Source organism: Lampris incognitus, chromosome 11 (assembly GCF_029633865.1).
Source record: "Lampris incognitus isolate fLamInc1 chromosome 11, fLamInc1.hap2, whole genome shotgun sequence".
Lineage (NCBI taxonomy): Eukaryota > Metazoa > Chordata > Actinopteri > Lampriformes > Lampridae > Lampris > Lampris incognitus.
In genome coordinates this window covers 35,929,305-35,955,681 of record NC_079221.1, presented here as the reverse complement: position 1 = coordinate 35,955,681, position 26,377 = coordinate 35,929,305, and the positions used below count along the sequence as shown (strand labels likewise).

At 46.1% G+C, this 26,377-nt stretch overlaps 1 protein-coding gene across 1 annotated transcript in view; it reads left to right on the top strand.

Annotated features, from left to right (window-relative positions):
• LOC130120528 (diacylglycerol kinase beta) overlaps window positions 1-26,377 on the top strand; it is a 109,141-nt gene that overhangs the window by 20,861 nt on the left and 61,903 nt on the right. The window contains exons 3-19 of the mRNA XM_056289101.1: window positions 3,340-3,360; window positions 4,591-4,744; window positions 7,192-7,254; window positions 7,683-7,946; window positions 9,021-9,173; window positions 11,398-11,447; window positions 11,971-12,045; window positions 14,791-14,910; window positions 15,221-15,338; window positions 16,737-16,825; window positions 17,401-17,517; window positions 18,473-18,571; window positions 19,215-19,325; window positions 19,455-19,528; window positions 22,781-22,855; window positions 25,599-25,684; window positions 25,940-26,029. Of these exons, the coding sequence (XP_056145076.1) occupies window positions 3,340-3,360; window positions 4,591-4,744; window positions 7,192-7,254; window positions 7,683-7,946; window positions 9,021-9,173; window positions 11,398-11,447; window positions 11,971-12,045; window positions 14,791-14,910; window positions 15,221-15,338; window positions 16,737-16,825; window positions 17,401-17,517; window positions 18,473-18,571; window positions 19,215-19,325; window positions 19,455-19,528; window positions 22,781-22,855; window positions 25,599-25,684; window positions 25,940-26,029 (1,759 nt within the window). The remainder of the gene's footprint in view (window positions 1-3,339; window positions 3,361-4,590; window positions 4,745-7,191; window positions 7,255-7,682; window positions 7,947-9,020; window positions 9,174-11,397; window positions 11,448-11,970; window positions 12,046-14,790; window positions 14,911-15,220; window positions 15,339-16,736; window positions 16,826-17,400; window positions 17,518-18,472; window positions 18,572-19,214; window positions 19,326-19,454; window positions 19,529-22,780; window positions 22,856-25,598; window positions 25,685-25,939; window positions 26,030-26,377) is intronic.

Genomic DNA, 26,377 nt, shown 5'->3' with positions numbered 1-26,377 from the left:
CAAGGTTGTTAGCATTATAATTCTTAAAAATTCACTAACATATTATAACATGTATGAACCTCATCATGTAACTATGTCATTTCTACTCATATCACACTAAACGTAGTTTAAAATCAGAATAACTGGCAATCGGGATCAGACAACTCTATTCAAAAAGTAAATGGATCCGGATATACTGCTATCTGAGGGCTTGGAAACGACGACAATGCTTTAGAGGTCCATGTTTTGTGAGGATACCCGTGAGGAGGGTTGAAGATAAAAGGGATGATTGATGTGTAATTCCTACATTAGTGTTGGCTTTCCTTGCTCTGTTCAGGGGAGAAGACAACGGCTGCACCATAATTCTCAGTGATTGATGGCAGACAGAGACAGAGGCTATATGTTTCTACCACAGGGGCTCCTTCAAGCGCTGGTATTGGCTAAAGTGTGATCATGATCAGATCTAACAAATTTATGATGGACCTCATTTGGCGGTGGAATTGATTATGTAATGAAAGAAAAAAATGCAGCAATATGTCAACCAAGCATGAAACATTTCCCCTGTAAGTTTTCCAAAAACGTTTTCCAAAAGTTTTGACTGTGTTTCTGATTAGTAAGTACACACATATAGCGAGGTTGATATGTCAAAAATTGATAGGTTCATTCTTTTTGAGCCTTCATCTCACTCAAAACATTGTTGGGCATCATTTAGAAAAGCTTCACTGATCACTTCTGTATTGAAAAATGTACCACTTTGCTGAATCTGCTCACTTGGCTTTAACACAGTCAAATAGTTTATGCCCTTAAAAAACGTAGTATATATATATATATACTTTTCGGGCAGCATGGTTGCCCAGTGGTTAGTACTGTTGCCTCGCAGCAAGAAGGTCCTGGATTCAAACCAGTGGCGCCATAAGTGGGTATAATGTTATGAAGATTCTAAGGGCACCAGACTAGAGGGGGCACCACAACGGTGCTCAAAAATATTGAAAAGAACAACAAAAAAAATCAGTTTTGAAAAATCGGTCATTCTTCAGAAGTGTTGTTAAAATGACAATGATTTAAAACATCATTGAAATGGTTTGTTTGTAAAAAAAAAAAAAATCCAGTTGACAGTGTCTGTTTTGAACCCCGACCCTCCCTCCCCCTAAATGGTTTAGTCCACGTCTCAGTTTTGTCGAAGACCTCTCTGATTCGTGAACCACAGCAAGGAGCGATCCACAGGAAAGAGCCCACAGGTTTAATCTGGGCTACGGTGGTATCACATTCCTTTTTGTTAAGAGCATTTTATATGTCAATTCGTCAAACTAAGAAGATGGGTCCCTTATTGGAGAAGCTGTTGATGAGGGGATTGTTGGGCAAGCTGGTAGCATGGGATGAAGGTAGAGGAAGGGGTTTAATGTTTAGAGAAGTCAGGAAAATAATTATTTGATTAATTAAATAAATAAAGGGCGCTCGGCCATATTCTTTATAGGGGCTCAAAATCCCTGGCGGCACCCCTGATTCGAACACCAGGTTGTCCCAGGTCCTTTCTGTGTGGAGTTTGCATGTTCTCCCCATGTCTGGGTGGGTTTTCTTCGGGTGCTGCGGTTTCTCCCCTCCATCAAAAACACACGTCTCCCCATGTCTGGGTGGGTTTTCTTCAGGTGCTGCAGTTTCTTCCCACCATCAAAAACACATGTCTGTGCCCCTGCGCAAGGCAATGGAAAGAAGAACTGGAGTTGGTCCCCAGGCACTGCAGCTGCCCACTGCTCCTATACAATATACAATATACAATATGGGTTAAATGCATACGGATGGGTTAAATGCAGAGAACAAGTTCATTGTAACCAAACAACTGCACAATGACAAAAATAAAGTGACTTTCTTTTCGAGAACGGGACGCTCAGATTACAGTCAGTCATGTTCCATTGGAGAAAATGGTCACAAACCATGCTTTTTGTCAAGTTAAAATTATGTGGTGTACGTGGCTGTAGCTAATGCCACGGGATTTTTTGCTCACACATGCAGAAGTTTACAGATGGCGGGACCAAAATAATTGAACACGTTTTGAAAAAAGGAGGTATGTCCTGGTTTTTGAAGGCCTAGACAGTCACGTGTTGAAGTCCAGAGAGGAACTTCAGCAAAGGTTTTCAATAGGGAAGCAACGAGTGAAATTTTTGCCCGAACGATTCTCGGTGATGCCCAAAAATGTTTGAATAGTAGAGAACTCATCCTTTAATTCCTGTCGCAGCACTTGTTAAAAGCAACTGTCCGATGTGTATTTGTTATGATGGTAGTTTTAACAGGCATTCATCTGTATATAGGAGCATTCTTTGGCTTTTTCCTCCACAGACGCCCCTCACAACCCCCATATCCCCTACCTTTTAAGGCCAAAAGAAATTAATCAAATCATCGTGGAAGCTGTGCCAAAAATGAAAAAGATGAAGTGAACCATGTAAACGTGTCATCGTTGTCCTTGGGAGATATTTGTGGAATGGCGAGCTTTCATGTGATCCAATATTCCCTGCTCCTAGGAAGAACGGTGAAATGTTGGTTCTGAGAAAAACACATTTGCTGAAAGACGGGGAAATCTCAGAAATGTCTATCGCATCTGTCTGAGTGCACCTGTTTCAAGGAAATATATTTGTCATTTAGGATGTTTGTGTTAAAAATGAGAGAGAAAGAGCGTGAGAGAGAGAGAGAACGAGAGAGTCAGAAAAAGCAGATTAGAAAATGGAAGAGTGTGGGTGTGTGTGAGACAGAAAGAGTTAGGCGAATGTGTCTGTCTATTTTCCACGGCGTGCATGAACATATTTGTCTAAATCTCCTGTGCTGCCCGATGCACAGCAAAATTAAAATCCCTTGGTTTGTTTGGCCAAATATGGAGAGGAGAGTGATGTGAATTATGTCTCCCTGGGCCCGTTTGACTTTGAGAAGTCTTGGGGTTAGGTCAACAGCTCACAACTGAGGAAGGATCCCAATCACGGAGTGTTTTTTTCCTGATGGCTGTCAGTTGTGACAGCTGTGATCCCACTATATCGCTTCACAGACTGGAACATGGATGGATATTAGAGAAGTTATATATCCGTATTAAGACCTAGGGTGGAATGGAGGGTGGCTTCCATTCATCCTTATTTGGTGTGAATCAAGGGATGGTCCAGCAATAGTCAAATGGTGTAGTGGGTGTGGGTGAGGGCGGCTCCTCACGAACGAATGGGCCGCTAAAGAACCATGGGCGAGTCGAGAGAGGAAGACGACTGTGTCTGAAACCGCTAACATCAACGGCGCTAACCTCCTCTCTCCTTCTACCTACTCATCCCTCCTTTCCTCCTTCCTCCTCCCTCCTGCCTCCTTGCCACTGTACCAACTGTTAAACAGAAGCAAGATGTTCTCAATCAAGTAAGCCTCTCACCGCCCGGCGGGCTCTGCATGCTTTGTGGTGCCTGTGTCAGCAGACTGCATGCACATTCTGTCCTGTAAATAACATAACATGACATGACCCCCCTGATCCCGTGTACGGGTTCAGATGGGACGGCCTTTCACCCTGCCGGTGGGGAAAGGGCAAAGTTCATAAGTTGAGTTCAGGGACGACCATGTGCACACCATCACATGTCTCCTCGAGGGGAAGAATATTTCAGTGCAAACAGTGACATTAAGAAAGCGTCTCTGTATTCAGCACCATAACTTTGGAATGTAAATGTGAATTGTTTGGTTATCTAAGATACCGTCGTGCCTCGAGCACCAAGGTATTCATGCAGTTGTTGCTACCTCCATTTTTGTGTTGTGGTCATTTAATCGACTGGACTCTCCAACTCTGTGCTTCTTGACATTTTACTGGCATTTAATGCTTAACAGGGGAAAGCTGGTAATGCCATGACATCCATGATCTGTCGAGTTTGTTTTTTCTTTTCCCCACCAGCCTAAAACCACGTGTTGTCTGTTAGTACACTATAGTTGAAAAGGTATGGCCATTTCATCCTAACATATCACTAACTGCAGTATAACATTCTGGGACAATCAAATGCAAACACAAGAATCCATCGTTTAGGGGCATCCGGGTAGTGTAGCAGTCTATTCCATTGCCTACCAGCACGGGGATCTCCGCTTCAAATCCCCGCGTTACCTCCGGCTTGGTCAGGCATCCCCACAGACACAATTGGTCATGTCTGCGGGTGGGAAACTGGATGTGAGTATGTGTCCTGGTCGCTGCACTAGCGCTTCCTCTGGTTGATCAGGGCGCCCGTTTTTTTGGGGGGGGGGGACTGGAGAGAATAGCGTGATCCTCCCATGCACTACGTCTCCCCCTGGCAAAACTCCCCACTGTCAGGTGAAAAGTGGCTGGTGACTCCACGTGTATCGGAAGAGGCATGTGGTAGTCTGAAGCCCTCCCCCGCATCAGCAGAGGGGGTGGAGCAGTGACCGGGACAGCTTGTAATTGGACAGGTACAACTGGGGAGAAAAAAAGGAGGAGGGAATCCAAAAAAAAGAAAAAAAAGAATCCATCGTTTCTTTTTTCCCCCCCAAGTGTTGTGAAAGCAGCCCTTCATTGTTGTAGTGAACTGAATTTTAGAGCTCCTTTTTGAATATTGTACCTCTGTTCACCCACATGTCCTTTCATATCCTCCGCAGCCCATTGACTACGGGGGCTTCCAGCTCTTCATGACCACCTACCTGGAGAACGACATCCCTGAAGAGCTGTGTCAGCATCTCTTCACCTCCTTCAAGAGCAAGACCGGAGGAGGCTGCTCCCCCGACGTGCCCCGTGCAGGAGCAGGCATGCTGGGTAGGCCATTTGTTTCTGGTCGGATCCTCTCCCGATTCGATCAGATCAACTCTCTCGACAGCATAAACAACATTTTCTCCTCCTCTGCATCACGTCGTGCAAATGTATGATCACCCTGCATTCGTGAATATACATGCCATGCACACAGACATGTTTAAACAGATAGACAAACAAAACACTCATACACCTACAAAAATTTGCCCCATGCTACCCAGCCATTTGACTGATTGACCAAAGGCAATGCACAGACAGGAGCCGCGGCACACAGAGCAACAGGCACATTGGGCTGTTATGGTTCATTAGGTTCAGCTTGCCCTGTTTGGCTCGTAAAACTCTGTGTCCGCCTCCTCTCTCCCATATGGGCCATTATGTGAACCCCTTGTGCTCTGTCTCCTGCCTCCAGTCTCCGTCTGTCCCTCAACAGAGAACAGTTGAGAAGAAGAAGGGCAGATGGAGGGATTGAGGAATAGAGGGAGGAAGAGAGGACGAGTTTCATTTTTGTGGTACGACAGCACGGAAAACTGGTAAATCCAGCGAATGTAAAACTAACAGACCACCGGTGTGGCGTGGGGAGACGTTAAAAACAGTATCTCGTCCCCGTGTGTCTTCTAAGGCTTTGATGCTGTGTATTGGACGGGTTGCAGATGGGAGTGAGTTCTAACTCTGAAAAAAAGAAAGTGGATGAAATTTATGCACAGAAAAAAAATGCAAAGCAGATCTTTTTTTGTCACATAGATCAGCCAATGACAAGTTGATGAGAAGAAACTACGGGGCTATTTTTAACGAGAGTGAGTGAGACTGCACAGGCCTTTTTTTTTACATGTTCACACAAACTGAGATATTAACCAAAACCACTTCAGATAGATAGGTAGGTAGATATGTGGCCTAACTAAATAATGATTTAACTACCAGAATCCCTACATCAACAACTTGATTTTATTCACCTATCTTACCATATTTAACAGCATATGATGTAAAAAAAACAAACATATCCTGGGCATCCGGGTGGCATGGCGGTCTATTCCATTGCCTACTAACACGGGGTTCGCTGGTTCAAATCCCCATGTTACCGCCAACTTGGTCGGGCGTCCCTACAGACACAATTGGCCGTGTCTGTGGGTGGGAAGCCGGATGTGGGTATGTGTCCTGGTCGCTGCACTAGCACCTCTGGTCGGTCAGGGCACCCATTTGGGGGAGGGGGACTGGGGGGAATAGTGTGATCCTCCTACGTGCTACGTCCCCCCTGGTGAAACTCCTCACTGTCAGGTGAAAAGAAGTGGCTGGCGACTCCACAGGAGGCATTTGGTAGTCTGCAGCCCTCCCCGGACTGGCAGAGGGGTTGGAGCAGTGACCAGGACGGCTTGGAAGAGTGGAGTAATTGGCTGAGTACAATTGGGGAGATAAATGTGGGGGGGCATATCCTGTTAAACAGCTTCTCCTTAAGCTCACTCTTAACTTGATCACGTCTTCTTCCTGCTGTTGCAGCGGGCAGTGCATGTAAAGTTGCGTTGCTGGCAAAACACTTATTAGATTACAAATCACATCACATCACATCACATGAGGCTGATCATGGAGGTCAGAAGTTGGCATGGGGTATAGGACTCATGTGTCCTCCTCTCTGCTGCTCCAGTTCTGTTTATGCAGACACACACACCTGCCATATCCTACAATGCCATCTGGTGGTAAACACAGTGTGTGTGTGTGTGTGTGTGTGTGTGTGTGTGTGTGTGAGAGGATGACTACTTTAAAACTGGTGTGTCTTGTTTTTGCTCTCTTGTGGTATAAGCATTGATTTTGCTGATATAATTAACGCTTGGTATCAACTTTTATCGCAAAAAAAAGTTTTGCCTGCATCCTTTACATCCATACTCAGTCCATTTTTAAACAGCAGCTTACACCAAATACAGGCCATAGACTGAGACTACAATAGTCTATTGTGTGGCACAGGAAGCCTTTATATTCCCCAAACTCATCACCACGAGAGAGATGATTGCAGGAAGTCTGCCTAGTGTGCAGATTGTTCACTTTATTGATATGAGGGTGGGCTGCAGGGCCACTTCACCCTCAGATTTATGTGCCCCCCCCACTCTCTCTTTGTCCATCATGATGGTATCTATCTCTTAAATGCCTTCTGCTTCGATGTAGATAGTAAAATAGACTTCAGCTAAGTTATTAAAACGTGCTTCTGTAGCAGAAACATGGGTTTTCTCCTTATGTCAGGGTTCAGAGGATCCAAAGTCTAGCTATCATTTTAGTTTACCTTGAAAATCGTTCATCTATCATGCACAGTCTTTTTTTTTTTGTTTTTTTTTTTGGCTCCTTGGCTCTACAACCCATCTCATGTATGTAAAAATATAATTCTGTGGTTGAACCAAAGCTGAATTTCAATTCTTTTCACTGCCTCTGCTGCTCTCTTTTCCCACAAATCTCAATTTGACTGACCACAGAAGCTCGTTCCATTGATGCAGGCATCTCTATACAGACTGAAGTGGCCTGTGCCCCTATTACAGGTACCACAATAGATCCAATATATATATTTATACATCTCCTCATCGTGGTGTTACCTTAACAGGGCAAGAATTTGACCCTGCTCAGTAATAAACCCGCTCCCTTTGTCAATGTGGACATGTTAAGTTGATGTCTGGTACATGGTATTTTGCCTTTGGTTGACAATGGCTTTGAAGGTGATAGTGCTTTGTGGCCAGTGATGGTGTAAGTTCTTAATACATGTTTTGTTGGTACCTCCCACGCTGTGATTCGTTCAATCTGTCATGTGTATTTGGGTTGTTGTGGTGAAGCCCCAGTTGTTGTTGCTTACAACAGTAACATACCATAACATTTCCTAAAGCAACTGTCCCTCTGCACGTCTGACAAACCCACCCCTTGTCCCTCTCCCTTCCTATGCTTCCCATCCTACCTTTGGTGTGCTCTCCGACAGGGATAAATGGGAAGAGCATCCTGTCAGCCATGGGCCGACACACACCGGAGCACTCCAGCGCAGTGATCACGGCAGGCTCAGGGGCCACCACCTCCCCTTGCTCGTCCCGCTCCTCCTCGCAGCGTTCAGGGACAGGGGCCCACACACCGGCTGGGCCCCACTGCTCTCCCTGCACCCACGTCAAACCCTCAGATGGTAGCAACAACACCCTCACCCCCAACGCGGGCCCTGCCAGGTCCCCGGTGTCCCCCCGCCTCTCACCAGGTAACTCACAACAAAACAGGACCACACTGGGATGTAAATTAATATTACAATTATTGCAAGTTGCATAAGAGAACTGTATTAGGACGTCTGGGTAGCGTGGCGGTCTATTCCGTTGCCTACCAACACGGGGATATCTGGTTCAAATCCTCATGTTACCTCCGGCTTGGTCAGGCGTCCCTACAGACACAATTGGCCGTGTCTGCGGGTGAGAAGCCGGATGTTGTTATGTGTCCTGGTCGCTGCACTAGTGCCCCCTCTGGTCAGTCGGAACACCTGTTCGAGGGGAGTAGTGTGATCCTCCCACGCGCTACGTCCCCCTGGCAAAACTCCTCACTGTCAGGGGAAAAGAAGCGGCTGGCGACTCCACATGTATCGGAGGAGGCATGTGGTAGCCTGCAGCCCTCCCTGGATCGGCAGAGGGGGTGGAGCAGCGACCGGGATGGCTCGGAAGGGTGGGGTAATTGGCCAGATACAATTCTGGAGTAAAACGGGGAAAATTAAAAAAAAAAAAAAAAGAAGAGAGAGAAATGTATTGGCTGCTTAACTGAACTGCAACTTGTAATGAAGACTTAGCTCATTTATGGCAATTCAACTATTACGGTTATTTCTTTGTGAATGTTGTTTAATGATGGTAAATCATATCAGCCAATGAAGCCAAAGAATCAAAATGAGTTGGGTATATGAAAGCGCATTGCTGTACTGTACCGGTAAAGCCTTCCACATTTGGAACAGAACTCATGTCCTCTTGGTGCTCTTAATCTGTTACGACTTTTCACATTGGATGGTCCCATGACATCCTCTGGTGATGTCACATTGTTTTAGTTAGCAGCATGTGGCATCCTTATCAACACCATCTTTTTGTTCGGCATTTGCTCCACTTCTCTGTTTATGTCCTGATCCCATTGGCAGACTGAAAAAAAGGCTTTAAAACGAAACACCCGCATTATTGAGTCGCTGTAGATTAACTCTTCAATGGGCTTCAAGAAAAACAGCTAGAAAACAACAGAGGAATTATGGGTGCTCTGTTTGGACAGGGTGACGGCAACTATGAACATTTGTATTGTCTGTTCGTAGAGAGGAATCGGTCAGAGAAGCGCCTGTCGCTGCGTAGGAGCCCGTCGCCCCAGAAGGGCTCCTCTCTACCGTCGCCCCAGGTGGTCTTCTTGAAGGACATCGTCTGCTACCTCTCCCTGCTGGAGAGGGGCACGCCAGAGGACAAGCTGGAGTGTGAGTGACGGGAATGAGGATGATGGGGAGGCTCAGGTCCTCCCTCCGGGGGTTGTGGAATTGGAAAAGCTGTTGCATGCCATGTGTGTCTTTGTAATTGGTGGCAGAAGCGGTCATAATGGAGCAGATGGACAAACACACGTTTGTTTGACTATACTTGTGAGGACCCTAGTTGATAATGTCCATTCCCTGGACCTCCAACCAAACCTTAAGGGGTAATTCTGTTTCCTTTTTACAGCCTGGTTCTCGTTTTCAGTGAAATCTTTTTTACTCACCGCCTTCATTTTGGAGATATTGGACACGAGCCCATCAATGGCACAGTGGTTAGCGTGGTCGCCTCACAGCAAGAAGGTCCTGGATTCGAGCTCTGGGGTAGTCCAATCTTAAGGGTCGTCCCAAGTTGTCCTCTGTGTGGAGTTTGCATGTTCTCCACGTGTCTGCGTGGGTTTCCTCTGGGTGCTCCAGTTTCCTCCCACAGTCCAAAGACATGTAGGTCAGGTGAATCAGCCATACTAAATTGTCCCTAGATGCGAATATGTGTGTGTGTGCGTGTGTATGTGTGTGTGTGTGTATGTTGGCCCTGTGATGCCCTGGCGGCCTGTCCAGGGTGTCGTCCCTCCTGCCGCCCATCCCCGTGACCCTGCGAGCAGGATAAGCGGGTGGGATAATGGATGGACACAAGACCACTGCTAGACACAGCTTCATGATGGCATCTCATTGGGCAACTGAAAAAAAGCCTTAGGCTGCGGTCACACATGTGCAAATGCAGGCGAATGACCATCGCCTGCCCAGGCGAAATTCGTATCTTGTCGTGGTGAACGTGGGCAGTGCAGGATGTGACGCCAAGTGTAGGGTCAACCGCCCACACTTCTTTGCTATTGGTTAGGGCTGTGGACTGATCAGATAAAGTTCACATAGGTTGAACTCCACGTGAAGCGAAAACCCAAATTTCCTTCACCACTGGAAGCAAATGTTTTATCCACCCTTTCACTCACATAGAACGGGAGTGCGCGGGAGGCGATTATTCACCAATGTTAATTTCGTGCATTTGTGACCATGCCCTTAATCTTGGCCTTTCAACAACAACAAAACAACAACAACAAAAAAACACCTAGTGCCTCAGTTACTCTATGTACATGATTTTCCATGATGCATGACTTCTCAGTTGTACTGAACAGGTACTTTATTGTTGGTTCACACTGCCTATATTACTGTGAATAGTGTTAACTCTGTATTTGCTGACCAGTGTTTGCTGGTCATTCCTGCAAGTTGAACCAGGAATTAGCTCAGCAACGCGATGGATCAAGTGCTATATGAATAAAGTGTATTATTATTATTATCATTGATAATATCTGACAATTCTGGCAAGACATTTTAAATTACACCATCATTTTCACTTCCAAATATGTGGATTAGATAACGGGGTTAAATTGGCCTTATTGAAACATGTCTGATGTGTTTGTTCAGTTGCCCATAAGACGCCATTGTAAAGCTTTGTCCAGCGGTGGTCCCATTTTCAAAATCTCCAAAATGAAGCGGGTGAGTAAAATTATATCCTAACTGAGAAGCACCATGGCAAAAAAAAAAAAAAATTATGAAAACAAGACCAGGTTGTAAAAAACGGAATTATCCTTTAACCATCAGCACTTTATACCTAACCTTAACCCAGTGCTTAATCGTAACCCAAAAACCTCTTTACATTTTTGGTAAAAAAAAACAAAACAAAAAAAAAATCAAATTGGTCCTCACAAATATAGCTGAACAAGAACACACACACACACACACACACACACACACACACACACACACACACACACACACACACACACACACACACACACACACACACCGCTGACCTTTCTCTCAGCAGTGTATTGTCAGTTCAGGTTGGCACCAAGTGTAATGAGGGCTGTTCCCTTCCCTCTCTGCCCTCATCTCCCCAGAGCCCCTCACAGCCTCAGCCATACATTAGCGAGCCACAGAGGGTGGGTAGATCAGTGCTATGGCTAAGCCCCCATATGCCTACATGACTTCTTTCATGGCTAAAGCTATATCTGAAACCCACTGACAGGGCTAATCTCTGCTAACTGACCTGTCAGCGGCGCTCAAGTGACACGCTCCACTTCCTTGCCCTGTGTCTCCCGGGAGGCTTCAGACAGGGACTCATTATCTATCAGACACCGCTGAGTCATCATGGGATCTCTGTTCTCTTGTCCCCCTCTAGTCATGTTCCGGCTGTACGACACAGACGGCAACGGATTGCTGGACAGTTCAGTGAGTCAACTCTGTCTCTGCCCCCCCCCCATTACTGTAGCTCTTTTTCCTCTCTTCCCTGTTAGTCTCTTCCTCCTCTGCTGCTCTCCATTCCAGCTCTCTCGCTCTTTTTATCCATCCATTTAATCTGTCCTTTGTACGTCCACTTACGGAATAGCAACCTAAACACCGCTCAGTGACAGCAGGCATGTTTACATGGGATCGCTGTGAGAACCTGTGTCTCTGTTCAGTTATGCAGGAGCAACGTGCTTGGTAGTTTTTAAGAGCAGTGAATGTCATATTTGAATACAGCGTAGTCTAAAATTGTGATATGCGTTGCACCATAGATAGTACACACATCATGGAAGTTGACTTGTAATTTTGTTTTTCCAACACTCCTCTCCGGCATGGACTACATTGCAATTCACATCAGAACCGGGATGCCCACAGCTGTGATGCTAGCAAGTGTGGTGTGTGTTTGATTGAAGAGTTTGATGATTTTCTTCTCTTGGTCCTGATATGGGGTCTCCTCCTGTTTGTGCAGGAACTGGATCGTATTATAAATCAGATGGTTCACGTTGCAGAGTACCTGGAGTGGGACTCGACAGAACTGCGACCGGTGAGCAGATGCGCACGCACGCACACACACACACACACACACACACACACACACAAACACTAAAAAACTATGGGACCACATGCTGCATTCTTCCTGATGAAAAAATAACTCTGGCGGTCTCGCTCGCTCACTACTGATGTTTTAAAAAAACAACAAATCCAAGTTTGATGTTATATTTTGTTGTCTGTTTGTGGTCCATTTTCTGAGAAAATGTTATACTATTTAATACCATCACATCCTGTTAATGGACATTGTAAAGATTCAGAAATACATGACAATCTGAATATCAGACATTTCAGCGATATGAATAACAACAGCAAATCAAAATTGGCACAACAATCAAATTCAAGTAGCGCTAGTATAACGGATACTCAGCCAACATCCGCCATTTTCGAACACCCTCCTTTTAATGCGTAGTTTGCTGAGGACTGCAACAACGAGCCGAGTCTTTTTGGGGACGGGGTCTTCTAACAACAACATAAACATTGAGCTACTGGCTCCTGTGCTTTAGGGTGCATAAATCTTGGGGGTTTGAGGGCATTACAGGGGCATGAGTCATCAAATTCATTTCACTGACTACCACTGGGTAACCCCTGCTGATATTTACAAGTCATATCACACTTCAGGAAAGCCAAAATGTGACACGTGGCCCCTTTGGACTTTATATACCATAATTTAGCCTCCTGTTCTGCTTTTGTTGTGCAAGACATGTGAGACTGTATAATGTACAGTGACTTTCAGTGTTGTGTTAAAGAGTAGCGTCACCACCCCAGCATCAACTGCGCTCTACCCCTTTTTATCTTTGGAATATGCTCAGAAATGGGACATTTTGGGGTGGGGAAAGGGAGAGTGGTTGGTTGGGATCACGCTGTCTCTTATCAGTGCAGACTATGAGACTATGGACCAGTGTGCAAGTACATGTAATCTTTCGGGACTGCACTTCTATAGCAAAACTCAACCAGCAATTTAAGCATTTAGCTACTCTCTGAAAGTGATGGTGCCATCCATCCATAAGATCGACATTGATCCATAATGCCAATGACACCCAGCTGATCTTGTCCTTTCCTCCCTCTGACACACAAGTAGAGACACGCATTGCTGCGTGCTTGACTGACATCTTGGTGTGGATGGCGACACACCACCTGAAGTTCAATCTGGACAAGACAGAGCTGATGTTCCTCCCAGGGAAAGGTTGCCCACACCGAGACCTGGCTATCACCATTGACAACACCGTGGTGATGCCAACTCGGACTGCGAGGAATCTGGGTGTGATCTTGGACGACCAACTGTCGTTTGCTGCAAACGTTGCATCAGTTGCTCGCTCCTGCAGATTTCCCCTCTAACATCAGGAGGATTAGCCCATTCCGACAAGATGGCACAGGTGTTCATCCAGGCTCTGATCATCTCCCGGCTGGACTATGGCAACTCCCTCCTTACTGGCGTCCTGGCGTCGGCCATCAGACCTCTGGAGCTTGTTCAGAAAGCTGCAGCTCGTCTGGTGTTCAACCGGCCTAAGTTCTCCCACACAACTCCCCTTCTCATGCCCCTACACTGGCTCCCAGTAGCTGCTCGCATCCAGTTTAAGACTCTGGTGCTAGCCTACAGGGCGGTGAAAGGAACAGCTCCTTCCTATCTCCAGGCCATGGTCAAGTCCTACACCCCCGCCCGACCACTTCGCTCTGCTGCCTCTGGACGCCTGGTTGCCCCATCGCTCAGAGGCCCCTGTTGCTGATCGACCTGGTCACGGCTCTTTTCTGTCCTGGCCCCACAGTGGTGGAATGAACTCCCCACTGATGTCAGGACAGCGGAGTCGCTGCCCATCTTTCGACGCAGGTTGAAAACTCACCTCTTCAAGAACTACTACCCTGTTAATTGCTCTTAGCACTTATTGTATTCACTCATTTAAAAAAAAAATCTCTTTCTTGCGCTTTTACTTTAGCACTGGTTTTGCTCTTAGATGTTTGTTTAGAGAGAAGATGCACTTATGACCTCTGATGACTAGTAGTTCTCCTGATTTCCTACTTTAAATGCACTTATTGTAAGTTGCTTTGGATAAAAGCGTTGGCTAAATGACTGTAATGTAATGTAATGTAATGTAATCCATAAGGATCAATGTCTTGGAGAGTAATCAGTAAAAGAGTAATTTCAATACACAAAGAATATCAGAGTAATCTGATATTCTGATATGAGGTATGGGCTTGGCTAATACTTGGATGGGAGACCTCCCGGGAAAACTTGAGTTGCTGCCGGAAGTGGTGTTGGTGGACCAGTAGGGTGCAGTCTTCCCTCTGGTCCTAAAAAAAAACAAAACAACAAATATCAAATCTCAATGCCCCAGTGCAGTGACGGGGACACTGTGCTGTAGGAGATGCCGTCTTTCGGATGAGACATTAAACCAGGGGCCTGACTCACTGTAGTCATTAAAGACCTCATGGCACTTATCGCAAAGAGTAGGGGGTCCCCGGTGTCCTGGCAAAATTCCTAATCTGGCTCTCTCCATCTGGCCACCTAATCATTCCCCCATGTAAGTGGCTCAATGATTCCTCCCTCTCCCCCTCAAGCTGATGTGTGGTGAGCGTTCTGGCGCAAAATGGCTGCCATGCATCACCCAGGTGGGTGCTACACATTGGTGGTGGTTGAGGTTAGTTTTCCCCTACAATGTGAAGCGCTTTGGGTGTCTAGAAAAGTGCTATATAAATGTAATTATTATCATTATTATTATTATTATTATTATTATCCTTATAGATTCTCAAGGAAATGATGGAGGAAATAGACTTCGACCGAGATGGGACAGTCACGCTGGAGGAGTGGATCAGAGGAGGCCTCACCACCATCCCTTTACTGGTCCTACTGGGCATGGAGACAGTACGTGTGTGTGTGTGTGTGTGTGTGTGTGTGTGTGTGTGTGTGTGTGTGTGTGTGTGTTTTAAGAATAATGCTGGTGCAAATTACAGATTTTTATTTTAAATTCACAAAACGTACTTCTTATCCATGCAAAGCTATTTAAAAATGACAGTCCTCAGACAGTGGTTGTGTTGTGTGTAACATGTGCTTTGCTTTGGGCAACTTTTACAGACTGGAGCATTTTTCTGTACGTTCAAACCTAATGAACCAGCCAATCTACACAAAAGACCAACCCTGTCCTCCATCTTTCTTTTTTTTCCTGCTCTTACAGAATGAGCAGGAAGACGGGCAGCATGTGTGGCGACTAAAGCACTTCAACAAGCCGGCCTACTGTAACTACTGCCATACCATGCTGCTGGGAGTCCGCAAGCAGGGCCTCTGCTGCTCCTGTGAGTCCCTCCACCCTGACCCCACCCCAACCTCCACTCTGACCCCCACCCCAACCTCCACCCTGACCTCCACTTCGGGTCTGTCTTTCAACACAGCCTGTCCACCTTGCTGACCCTCTGTCTCACGATCTGTCTGTCTTGTTTCTTTCTTGTCTGTCTTTCTGTCTGCCGGCGTGCCCATCTCCCTGCTTTCTTTCATTCTTTTTTCGCCGCTCTCTTTCTCGCTGTCTGTCTGACATCCTCTCTTTGTGTTATTGTCTCTTTCTCTCCCCTTCCCGATTCATCTATTCTACCCTCCACTCACTGTTTCTCTCTCTCCATTCGAGGGTGTTTGTTTGTCAGTCCTCTTGAAGTGACTCTGAATCAGTTTCATTTTATTAACAGACAGCAGGTTGATTATTACACAAAAAGAAACACGTGAGCCATGTCACTGCATTTATTTGTATTATCGATATAATTCTGCCACTGAGCACTTCTCAAGGCTAATCCTACTTTTAAAGTTGAAGTCTTACGGGCATCTGGGTCACGTAGTGGTCTATTCCGTTGCCTACCAACACGGGGATCGCCGGTTCGAATCCCCACTTTACCTCCGGCTTGGTCGGGCGTCCCTACAGACACAATTGGCCGTGTCTGCGGGTGGGAAGCCGGATGTGGGTATGTGTCCTGGTTGCTGCACTAGCGTGTCCTCTGGCTGGTCGGGGCTGGGAGGAATAGCGTGATCCTCCCATGCGCTACGTCGCCCTGGTGAAACTCCTCACTGTCAGGTGAAAAGAAGCAGTTAGTGACTCCACATGTATCAGAGGAGGCTTGTGGTAGTCTGCAGCCCTCCCCGGATCAGCAGAGGGGTTGGAGCAATGACCGGGACGGCTCGGAAGGGTGAGATAATTGGTCGGATACAACTGGGGCGAAAAAAGGGGGAACATTCAACAACAACCAAAAGACGAAGTCTTACTGTGCTCTCAGTGAAGATGTTCTGTTTATTCCTCGCCATTCATCATGCATCGTGTCATGGAGTACACGGCATGGTTACAAGAGTTGTCTGTGAATGTTCTCATTCATCCAGGTCATGGTTATCCAAAGGAGTTGAATCAAGTGCAACTGGACTTGGTATATATCCGTGAAGACGTTTCGCCTCTCATCGAAGAGGCTTCCTCAGTTCGTGCCTTTCTGACTAGACCAAGCTAGTCTGACTGGCTGGTGATGAGACTCAGAATTTATCCTCTTGTCAGAAAGGCACGAACTGAGGAAGCCTCTTGGATGAGAGGCGAAACGTCTTCATGGATATATACCAAGTCCAGTTGCACTTGATTCAACTCCTTTGGATGTTACAAGAGTTGGGAAACGGGGTGCTCTTTTCTCTCATTCTCATAATTCGATTTTACCTTTTGTCCTCCCAAGTATGCAAGTACACAGTCCATGAACGCTGTGTTTCCAAAGACATTGCTCCCTGCATCAGCACCTACGCCAAGTCCCGCAGACACACAAATGTGAGTACAAACACAATACAATAACGCATAATTGCACACAAATAAAAGAGTATCATATTAGTATCGCTCTCATCCAATCCGAGTAGTTTTGCCTGCCACCAAACTGCATTATATATATTAGAAAATTCAGAATATGTTTAGTTTTTTGCCTAAAGCGACTCGAAAAAGCTCAACTTAAGTAATGAAATAGTGATGCATTTGTTCATGGGTCAAGCAAAGATCACCGTTGGCTCGTGGCCCAGTTGAGCAAAGCAGCGAGGATCATGGGAGCTGGGAGATCATGCAGTGCTACTTATGTAGTTAACGGCCTCTATATTTAAGCCCTGGTTTGATTAGGTGCATTACCGAGTAATCTCTCTGACTCGTTGGTTTGCTGCAATCTGCTCTCATGCTGACAGAGGTGCATAAAGCCAGAGCTTTGCACAAATCTTATACGCCCCCCATCGGTCGCTCATTTGTTTTCATGTAGTGGTATTTCAGTTTCGGTATGAAACCATTTCCCATCACCATCTCTCTTTGTAATGCGGTGTTTGTTCTTTCTTTCCTTCTTTGGTGTTTCTGTCACACTCCCACAGGCTATGCAGCATGTGTGGATGGAGGGCAACTCTCCCACCAAGTGCGACCGCTGTCACAGAAGCATCAAGTGTTACCAGGGCCTAACAGGCCTGCACTGTGTCTGGTGTCAGATCACTGTGAGTAGACTGCCTTACACAGACCGACGCCCTTAGGCTGTTTAGATTAATAACACAGCAATTTTTATTTCTTCTAACACGATTGGATAAACACCATGGTCTCTGTAAAGTATAACGGGAGTTTGGGCGGCACGGTATCCCAGTGGTTAGCGTTGTCGCCTCACAGCAAGAAGGTCCTGGGTTGGAACCCCGGGGTTGTCCAGCCTTGGGGGTCATCCCAGGTCGTCCTCTGTGTGGAGTTTGCATGTTCTCCCTGTGTCTGCAGTTGGTTTTCTCTGGGTGCTCCGGTCCCCCCCTCCCCATCAAAAAGACATGCATGTTAAGGTTAATACTCCTGTCTGTGCCCCTGACCAAGGCAATGGGAGAAGAAGTGGAGTTGGTCCCCGGGAGCCGCATGGTGGCTGCCCACTGCTCCTAACCACACAGCTAGGATGGGTTAAATGCCGAGAAGAATTTCCCCACGGGGATTAATGAAGTATATCAAAATCAAAAAAAAAAAATCAATCTATGTCAATCTCTAAGACCAACATATGAGTTCTTTCCTCTTCTTTTTCTCTCTCCCCTTGTCCTCTCTCTCTCTCTCTCTGTCTGGCTGGCTGTCTGTCTCTGTGTCTCGCTCTCTCTCTCTCTCTCTCTCTCTCTCTCTCTCTCTCTCTCTCTCTCTCTCTCTCTCTCTCTCTCTCTCTCTCTCTCTCTCACACACACACACACACACACACACGTATGCGTGACACCAATCTGCCATTACTTTCTGACTCCACTAGATGCTGCAATTGCTCAAGACATTTTTGACAGATACTGCATGCTGCGGCACTGTAAAACAGTAAAATGTTTCTTTGTGAGATGTGTGGCTCAAGAGGCATGTCTTGTTGTTGTTGCTGCTGCAAAGGATAATCCGCACACACACACAGATTACAGATAGATTCTGCCTCTCTGGTTCTGCTTTCCCCCACAGCTCCATAATAAGTGTGTATCAAATGTGAAACCGGAGTGTGATGGAGGATCCCTGAGGGACCACACTCTGCTCCCCTCCTACATATGCCCAGTTGTGTTGGTGAGCATGCCTCTCTACTGCACGTTTCATGAGTAGCCCTACTAGATACCGTCAACCCTGCTAGGATTCAAGGAAAACAGGGAAATTTGAGGGACTTTTTTGTTTTTTTTGTTTCTGTTTAGCCCAAATACCACAGATTCTGCAGCCCGAAAGTAGTAATAATATTCTGGCATATTCAGTCTGATCCACGCTTCATTGAGTTTTGTGCAGAGGATGATTTTATACTTATCTGTTGTATTAACTTTTTATTGTCTACCCTGCTTTGTTTTGATTTTATGCTGTTTGACACAGTGCTGCTTGTTTTGTTTTTAACTATTTTCTGTAAGGTGTCCTTGAGTGCTCTGAAAGGCACCCACAAATAAAATTTATTATTATTATTATTTATTTTCAAATATCTGATTGGTTTGGGAATCAATCTACTACTACTTTCGGCTGCTCCCGTCAGGGGTCACCACAGCGGGTCATCCGTTTCCATCTCTTCCTGTATTCTGCATCTTCCTCTGTCACACCAGCCACCTGCATGTCCTCTCTCCCCAATCAATAAGTTATCTAAATCGTGAAAGGTCAGACCTTCTACCCGACATCATCTGTGGCGTTGTCTGTTGGTTGGTCCTTAGATCTATCTGTTCATCCGACTTTGCAGGACCGTCATTCGGTGGTGAAGCGTGGCGAGGGCGAGTCTCCACCCAGCACCAGCCCTGACGACCCAAATCAAACTTTCAAGTTCACCGCCGGAGACGGGCAAGCACTACAAGTAAGTTAGCAACAGGCCAAGATGGCCAGCTACATCAGTCCATGTAATGAACCAAATAGACAAGCCCTGATCGTGCCTGACAGCTTTTTCAGTTCATTTTTCCCTTCTTTGTGTTGTATTTCTGTACAGATCACCCCTCTCCCAGGAACCCACCCTCTCTTGGTCCTGGTCAACCCAAAGAGTGGCGGGAGACAGGGGGAGCGGTGAGTTGCCCCAAGTACCCTCTGACACAGTCAGGTTGTCTTGCATTACACTGGCGGCACGGTGGCCCAATGGTTAGCACTGTTGCAAGACGGTCCTGGGTTCGAACCCCAGGTTGTCCCAGGTCCTTTCTGTGTGGAGTTTGCATGTTCTTCCAGTGTCTGTGTGGGGTTTCTCCCTCCCACCAGCAAAAAGACATGCACGTTAAGGTTAATACTCCTGCCTGTGCCCCTGAGCAAGGCAATGGAAAGAAGAACTGGAGTTGGTCCTCGGGCGCTGCAGCTGCCGACTGCTCCTATACAATAGGATGGGTTACATGCAGAGAGTAAATTTCATTGTAAGAATACAACACGATGTCGGAATACAATGACAAAGTAAAGTGGCTTTCTTCTTGATGTCCTTTCCAAAGCACTGTAAGTCAAAGACCACTTACAGAGCTACCACGTACATACGTGTAATATATGATAAGTGTTACATCTGCCTCTACTGCACATAAAGAGAAAGACCATTATCTTCACTTTTAGTTTTGTGTATAATCATAATTGTGTGAGATGTTTCATAAGTGCTATGCAGATGTGCAGTTCAGCCATTAGTCGAAGTCCTTTTTTGGCACTGCAAGTAGCATAAGCGTGCATTTATGGAGGAAAGGGAACTTTTGAAAGAAATGTCACTATTCCTTCAGGTCGTGTCATTAAACATTATTATTTCAAGTTAGGAAAATGCCATTGTACCTCCAAATGAATATGTTCAGGTCAGCAGCTCTCCATCCATCACGCCACAAATAGAAGCTAAATGCTGTAATGACCGACACAATCCCATAGCAACACGCTCTTTAACAGGAAATGATCCTTTATAAAAGACATGTCTATAACAGGATATTGTATTATTTAGCAGGGGAAGACAAGAGAATATTTCAACACTATTTCTGTCTGCCTTTGATGGGAAATAGTAAATAACTTGGTGGCGCGATGTTGCAATTTGATTGTTATTCATCCACTGCCACAAATTTCTCAGCCACCTTTGTGTAGCAAAACTTACAGGTCAGAGCATCCGAGTAGCGTAGCGGTCTATTCCATTGCCTACCAACACGGGGCTTGCCGGTTCAAATCCCCTTGTTACCTCTGGCTTGGTCGGGCGTCCCTGCAGACCCAATGGACCTATCGCTCAGTCCCGCCCCTCGAACGCAGACGACCCAATGGCAGTGTAGTACCAAATGCACGCGGGAGCTCACTCGGACATCTAGAGCTAACAACTCCATTAAGTTGCATCAGACGTCGTGGTTTTTGTGATGTTTCATGGATATAAGTTGAACAAAAATAGTCAAACGATGTGCATGGGGTACATGCAACACTGATAAAAGGTATCCTGAGAGGATAGGCAATAGGGTATATTTTATCCCATTTCCCTAACCAAAACAAGGCATAGCCAAATGTCTCCATCGGATTAAGCTGTGTGGCAGACCACACAGTCAACTCAACGTAGCGAAGATAAACAAGGATGTCTACATTTGTTCTAAGGTACGGCAAGATTGTGTGTAAAATAAACTGATACACATACATTTCAGTGCCTCTCCAGGATTAACATTAGTTAATTGAAGGTAAATTAATTTATTTTGCCCTGCGGTGCACAAACAATGCTGGTCCTGGATGATGTTATCTGCAATCGTGATGACAGTGAGATGAGGCTTTTCCCTCTTGCATTGTGATCTTTAAACTCTCGCCTCCAATTTAAGCTCGTCACCCACCATATCTAGTTTTAAATTTTGTGCATATCCCTCCATAGCATAGTGAAGTCCTTTTTGATAGCTTCTAAACCAAATCAGGTCCTTCTGTCTCCAAAAGTTATGTATAGTCTCTTGGGATATAGTTTTGACACCGATATAGCTGCCATTGTAACTCACTAGTCAGCCCGGGTAGTTTGTCCGAGTTAGCAACAGTAACTAAGGGGGGCGGGACTGAGCGATAGGTCCATTGGCTGTGTCTGCGGGTGGGAAGCCGGATGTGGATATGTGTCCTGGTCGCTGCAGTAGGGCCTCCTCTGGTCGGTCGGGGCCCCTGTTCGGGGTGGGGGGACTGGGGGGAACAGTGTGATCCTCCCACGCACTACATCCCCCTGGTGAAACTCCTCACTGTCAAGTGAAAAGAAGCGGCTGGTGACTCCGCATGTATCGGAGGAAACATGTGGTAGTCTGCAGCCCTCCCCGGATCGGCAGAGGGGGTGGAGCAGCAACCGAGATGGCTCAGAAGAGTGGGGTTATTGGCCAAGTATAGTTGAGGAGAAAAAAAAAGGGGGGGGGGGACCTTGCAGGTCATCCTTTGAGGACATTTGTAGATTGTAACGCTGGATTGTATGTATTTATCCCAGGGGTGGAATCGCTTGTGAGAAGTGTCGGTGTTTGACATACAGAGCAGTTGTTAGGTGTCCATCGAATGTCCCAGCTATCCATGCCATTGTGTGGCGTGTTCCTGGTTTAGTGAAGACTGCTGGTGTGGAAAGAGGAGTGGATGTTGCAAGCCAACAAACTCACCTGTGCACGGCCTGCATGAAGGGGCACTGCAGAGGCTTCAACAGGCATTTTATGTAACTCTCTTATTTATGTAACTCGACATAGTTACAGGAAACTGTTGTGTCAATGTGAAGCCTACGAGGTGCTAAAAGAACATAGTAATGTGTTACTAAGTGTGCTCGCAAAGCAGCTCACGTCATCTCTTCTTTACTTCTCTGCAACTTATTATTCCTCCTCCACAAAGAACAGTCTTTTAACGCCGAGCTGAAAGATCCTGGCCAACTTTAAATGGTGTAGTTATTCGTAGACAGACATGACATCAGTTAACTCTTTAATTATTTGTTGTGCATTCTGAGATACTTTCGTTCCTAACCCTTTCACCATAAACATGGATGGCAGGAATGACTATTACATTTGAATTTATGCTTAAATAAAATTACATGCAGGGTTCTTTCAAGTGTTGCTCAAATACTTTTCACATTGTGAAACACACACACACACACACACACACACACACACACACACACACACACACACATATATATATATATATATATATATATATATGTTTGTTTGTTTTTTAGGGACAGTGCTCATTTATCAAAATTTTAGTTTCTACATTAGTGTAAAGCCAGAGTTCGCTAATGAGCTAATTTTCATCTGTAGTCCCCGGGCATATTGTATATGTTCCTGTGTACCTTGCTAGCTCTTCCAAGCAATGCTAAATTTCTTTCTTCCTTTCTTTCAGGGTTCTGAGAAAGTTCAGGTATTTGCTGAATCCCAGACAGGTGTACACTTTGGATCAAGGGGGACCAGTGGTGGGGTGAGTCTAATGCACTGTGCCCTCTGTGTGTAACTTCAATCAGAAATAGAGAAAACAGGGCATCTGGGTAGCATAGCAGTCTATTCCGTTACCTACCAACACAGGGATCACCGATTCAAATCCCCGCGTTACCTCCGGTTTGGTCAGCCATCCCTACAGACACAATTGGCCATGTCTCCAAGTGGGAAGCCGGATGTGGGTATGTGTCCTGGTCGCTGCATTAGCACCTCCTCTGGTCACTTGGGACGCCTGTTTAGGGGGGAGGGGTAACTGGAGGGAATAGTGTGATCCTCCCACAGGCTATGTCCTCCTGGTGAAACTCCCCACTGTCAGGTGAAAAGAAGCGGCTGGCGACTCCACATGTATCAGAGGAGACATGTGGAAGCCTGCAGCCCTCCCTAGATCAGCAGAGGGGGTGGAGCGGTAACCGGGACAGCTCGGAAGAGTGGGTAATTGGCCAAGTACAATTGGAGAGAAAAAGGGGGAAAATTAAAAAAAAAAAGAGAAAAGAAATTGAGAAAACATCAGTGTGAAAGAGAAATCATGTTTTTTCTGTGAAGGGCAGCTCTAAGTTCAGTCATTTGAGACATGCAGTGTTTGACATATTCTCTTCATCATTCTTTCCTGGGCTTTGCTACATGATACACAGGTGAGGGGTTTGACTTATAAAGTAGTCCGGTGGCCCCTCTCCCTTCCCTGTTAAAATGGTGTACTGTGGAGGTCAGTCAAGGGGACTGTGCACTCCTGTTGTGCTGTATGTACCTTTGACTGCTGGATCTACACGGACGTGCAATAACACACACACACACACACACACACACACACACACACACACACACACACACACACACACACTCATACATACACGTACATACATTAGAGGGCCGAGGACATGCTGTACCCTGAGCAAAGGGTTCAATATGCAATGGAAAAGCCCACTCATGCACAAAAAATGCTCTGCACAGCACAAGAGGCTTGAACACTTCTCCTGAAAGTGGCTGACCTCTACTCACCCCCCCCCCCCTCATTATTTTTCTCATTGTGTATCTCTCCCCCCCTTCTCTTTCTCTTTTGCGGCCATCACGACTCGCCGTCCCCCAAGTGTGTGTCCACAGTGGGAAAAGGGAGATGGACCCGGTGACGCACCAGGGTCTCAGGGTAGAGGGGCAGTGCAGAGACAGCCTGGGTTAAATCAACTTGAAGTGATGTAATGCTGTTATTGTCGAGCAGCCATTAAGTTGTATAATTAACCATGGTAGAGCTAATGAGGTTGAGCGCGGGAATGAGAGAGAGCCGCATAAAAGAATAAGATACATGCACGCACACAAATGAACACACACAAACAAACACACACACACGGGGTCGCATGCGTGCGTGCACACACGCACACACACGAGTAGAAAATGCACTGATGTCGCTTCGTCACATGGAGGGTTAACAAATCTGCAGCCAAACGCCGTTTGTGTTTCCGTTACCATGAGCTCCCTAGCAACAAGCTCAACAGGTTCAGACACAAAGACAGCTCACTCAGAGTAATTTGTTTAGGCAATGCAACTAGCAAGCTGTCTGATTGAAAGTATTGTTTGTGTCCTTGCACTAATGTGGATCCCCATTTAGTCCTCCCCTGCTGTCATCCATAAAGCGTGGTCAGAAACCGTGCTGACACAGCTGCATCAATAATTCATACTGACGTGCTAGTGTTTTGGTTGCATGTGAAATGCTGGTCCCTGTTGTGGAAATGTCTCACAGTGGTGGTATGCCGATTCTTCCCAATGCTCCCTTGCTGGGTTGTTGTAGTGTCCTTTAATGGCCAGTAGAGGGGGCGTTCTGCCTCGTGGTCCCCCATATACCCCGAGGGGGTAAAGCAGGCTCTAGCTTAATCCAGGAATAGTCCGCCACCTACTTCCAGCAGAGTGAACAGCTGAGGTAGGAAAAGCACAGCACGAGTGCATCAGAGCAAACGAGTGAGGACATCAATTGGTTGTTTCTGATTACCTGCGTGGACCCCGTCTTGGAGGTCTGCTATGTTAAATTGTATGGTGTCATAAACAGCCCTGTGATTATCGTGTCCATATCTGTCAGTGACATTCCATCACAGACGGTATGCCAAAAGCAAATCAGAAAAAAAAAACTTCTCAAATACATCAGTACTGTCCCCCTCGTAAAATTCACAACTAGGCCGTAAATAAGACCTAGAGGGGGCAAACAGCTGTCTCGGTCCAGTGGTGAGGTGTGTGTGTGTGTTGTGGGCTGCGGCGATGTAGCCTACTGTTCGCAGCTGCCCGGTGACAGAGAGAGATGAAAGCTACTGTCAACACCTTTGTCCAAACACATATTAAAGGTCTGTGTGAAGGAGATTCACTCTGTGACCACCTCCTGGGTTCGAGGGCTGAATGTGGGGTTTACAAATTGATAAAACCATACATTCCTCTATTTACCTCTCTCCCACTCTCTCGTTCTCTCTCTTTCACTTCTTTCTTGCACTCATTTTCCGTCTCTCTTTCCTCTCTCCTGTCACTCGGCTCAATTTGTCAAACGGTGCAAAGCTCGGAAAATCTCCACATCAAACAGTGTTAAGTCCAACCAGCGGTTTAATCACCTATAAATAGCACTGTCGGTACGCTTGCACAGCAAGCCTGAAGAACTTTAAACTGAGGAAAGCCATCACACTCATGTTTACTGACGCTGTACCTGTATTAATCTCTAATCTCTATTCATTCCACTTGTCCTTTTGTCTTTCTAGGCTAAACTTTTTCCATGATGTCCCTGATTTCCGGGTGCTAGCATGCGGAGGTGACGGCACCGTGGGCTGGATCCTTGACTGCATCGGTATAATATAGCCTCTCATCTCCTTATGTGGCTTGAATACTGCAGCACATCATGCTAATGGCCTCTGCTATACCATAACACAGAAGCAGCATAATTAACACTAGACCTGCAATTTCAACCTTTATATATATAACAATTCTTCCTGTGTTGGTCCTGTTGAACGTAAGCTGTAACACTGTCACTGCGGTGAACTCGCACATCGTATGTGGTGACCAAAGAATATTTCATTGTGATCTTTTCTGTCTTTGCCTGCAGACAAGGCCAACTTTGCCAGGCATCCTCCAGTGGCCATCCTCCCTCTAGGCACCGGGAATGACCTGGCACGCTGCCTTCGCTGGGGAGGAGGTGAGGCACCCACAGGGTGATCGTGTGTGTGTGTGTGTGTGTGTGTGTGTGTGTGTGTGGTAGTGTGTGTGTGTGTGTGTGTGTTGGGGGGTTGGGAGGTCCCCAGAGAGACTCTATGTCAAAACTGAAAACTGTTAATATGCAAAGCAGTTGTTATGTTATAAACCCCTTGCCAGCCACTGGCTCATTCTACTTTGGGCCAGTAATTGGAATGGCTGCTCATGACTGTTTAATTGTTGCTGCTTTGAGGGCCAACAGAGCACTTATCCAGGCTTATGAATGATGTTTTTCTCAAAAGCCAATAAGCTGACAGATCCTGGAGATTTGAAACTTCGGAATTTTTTCCCA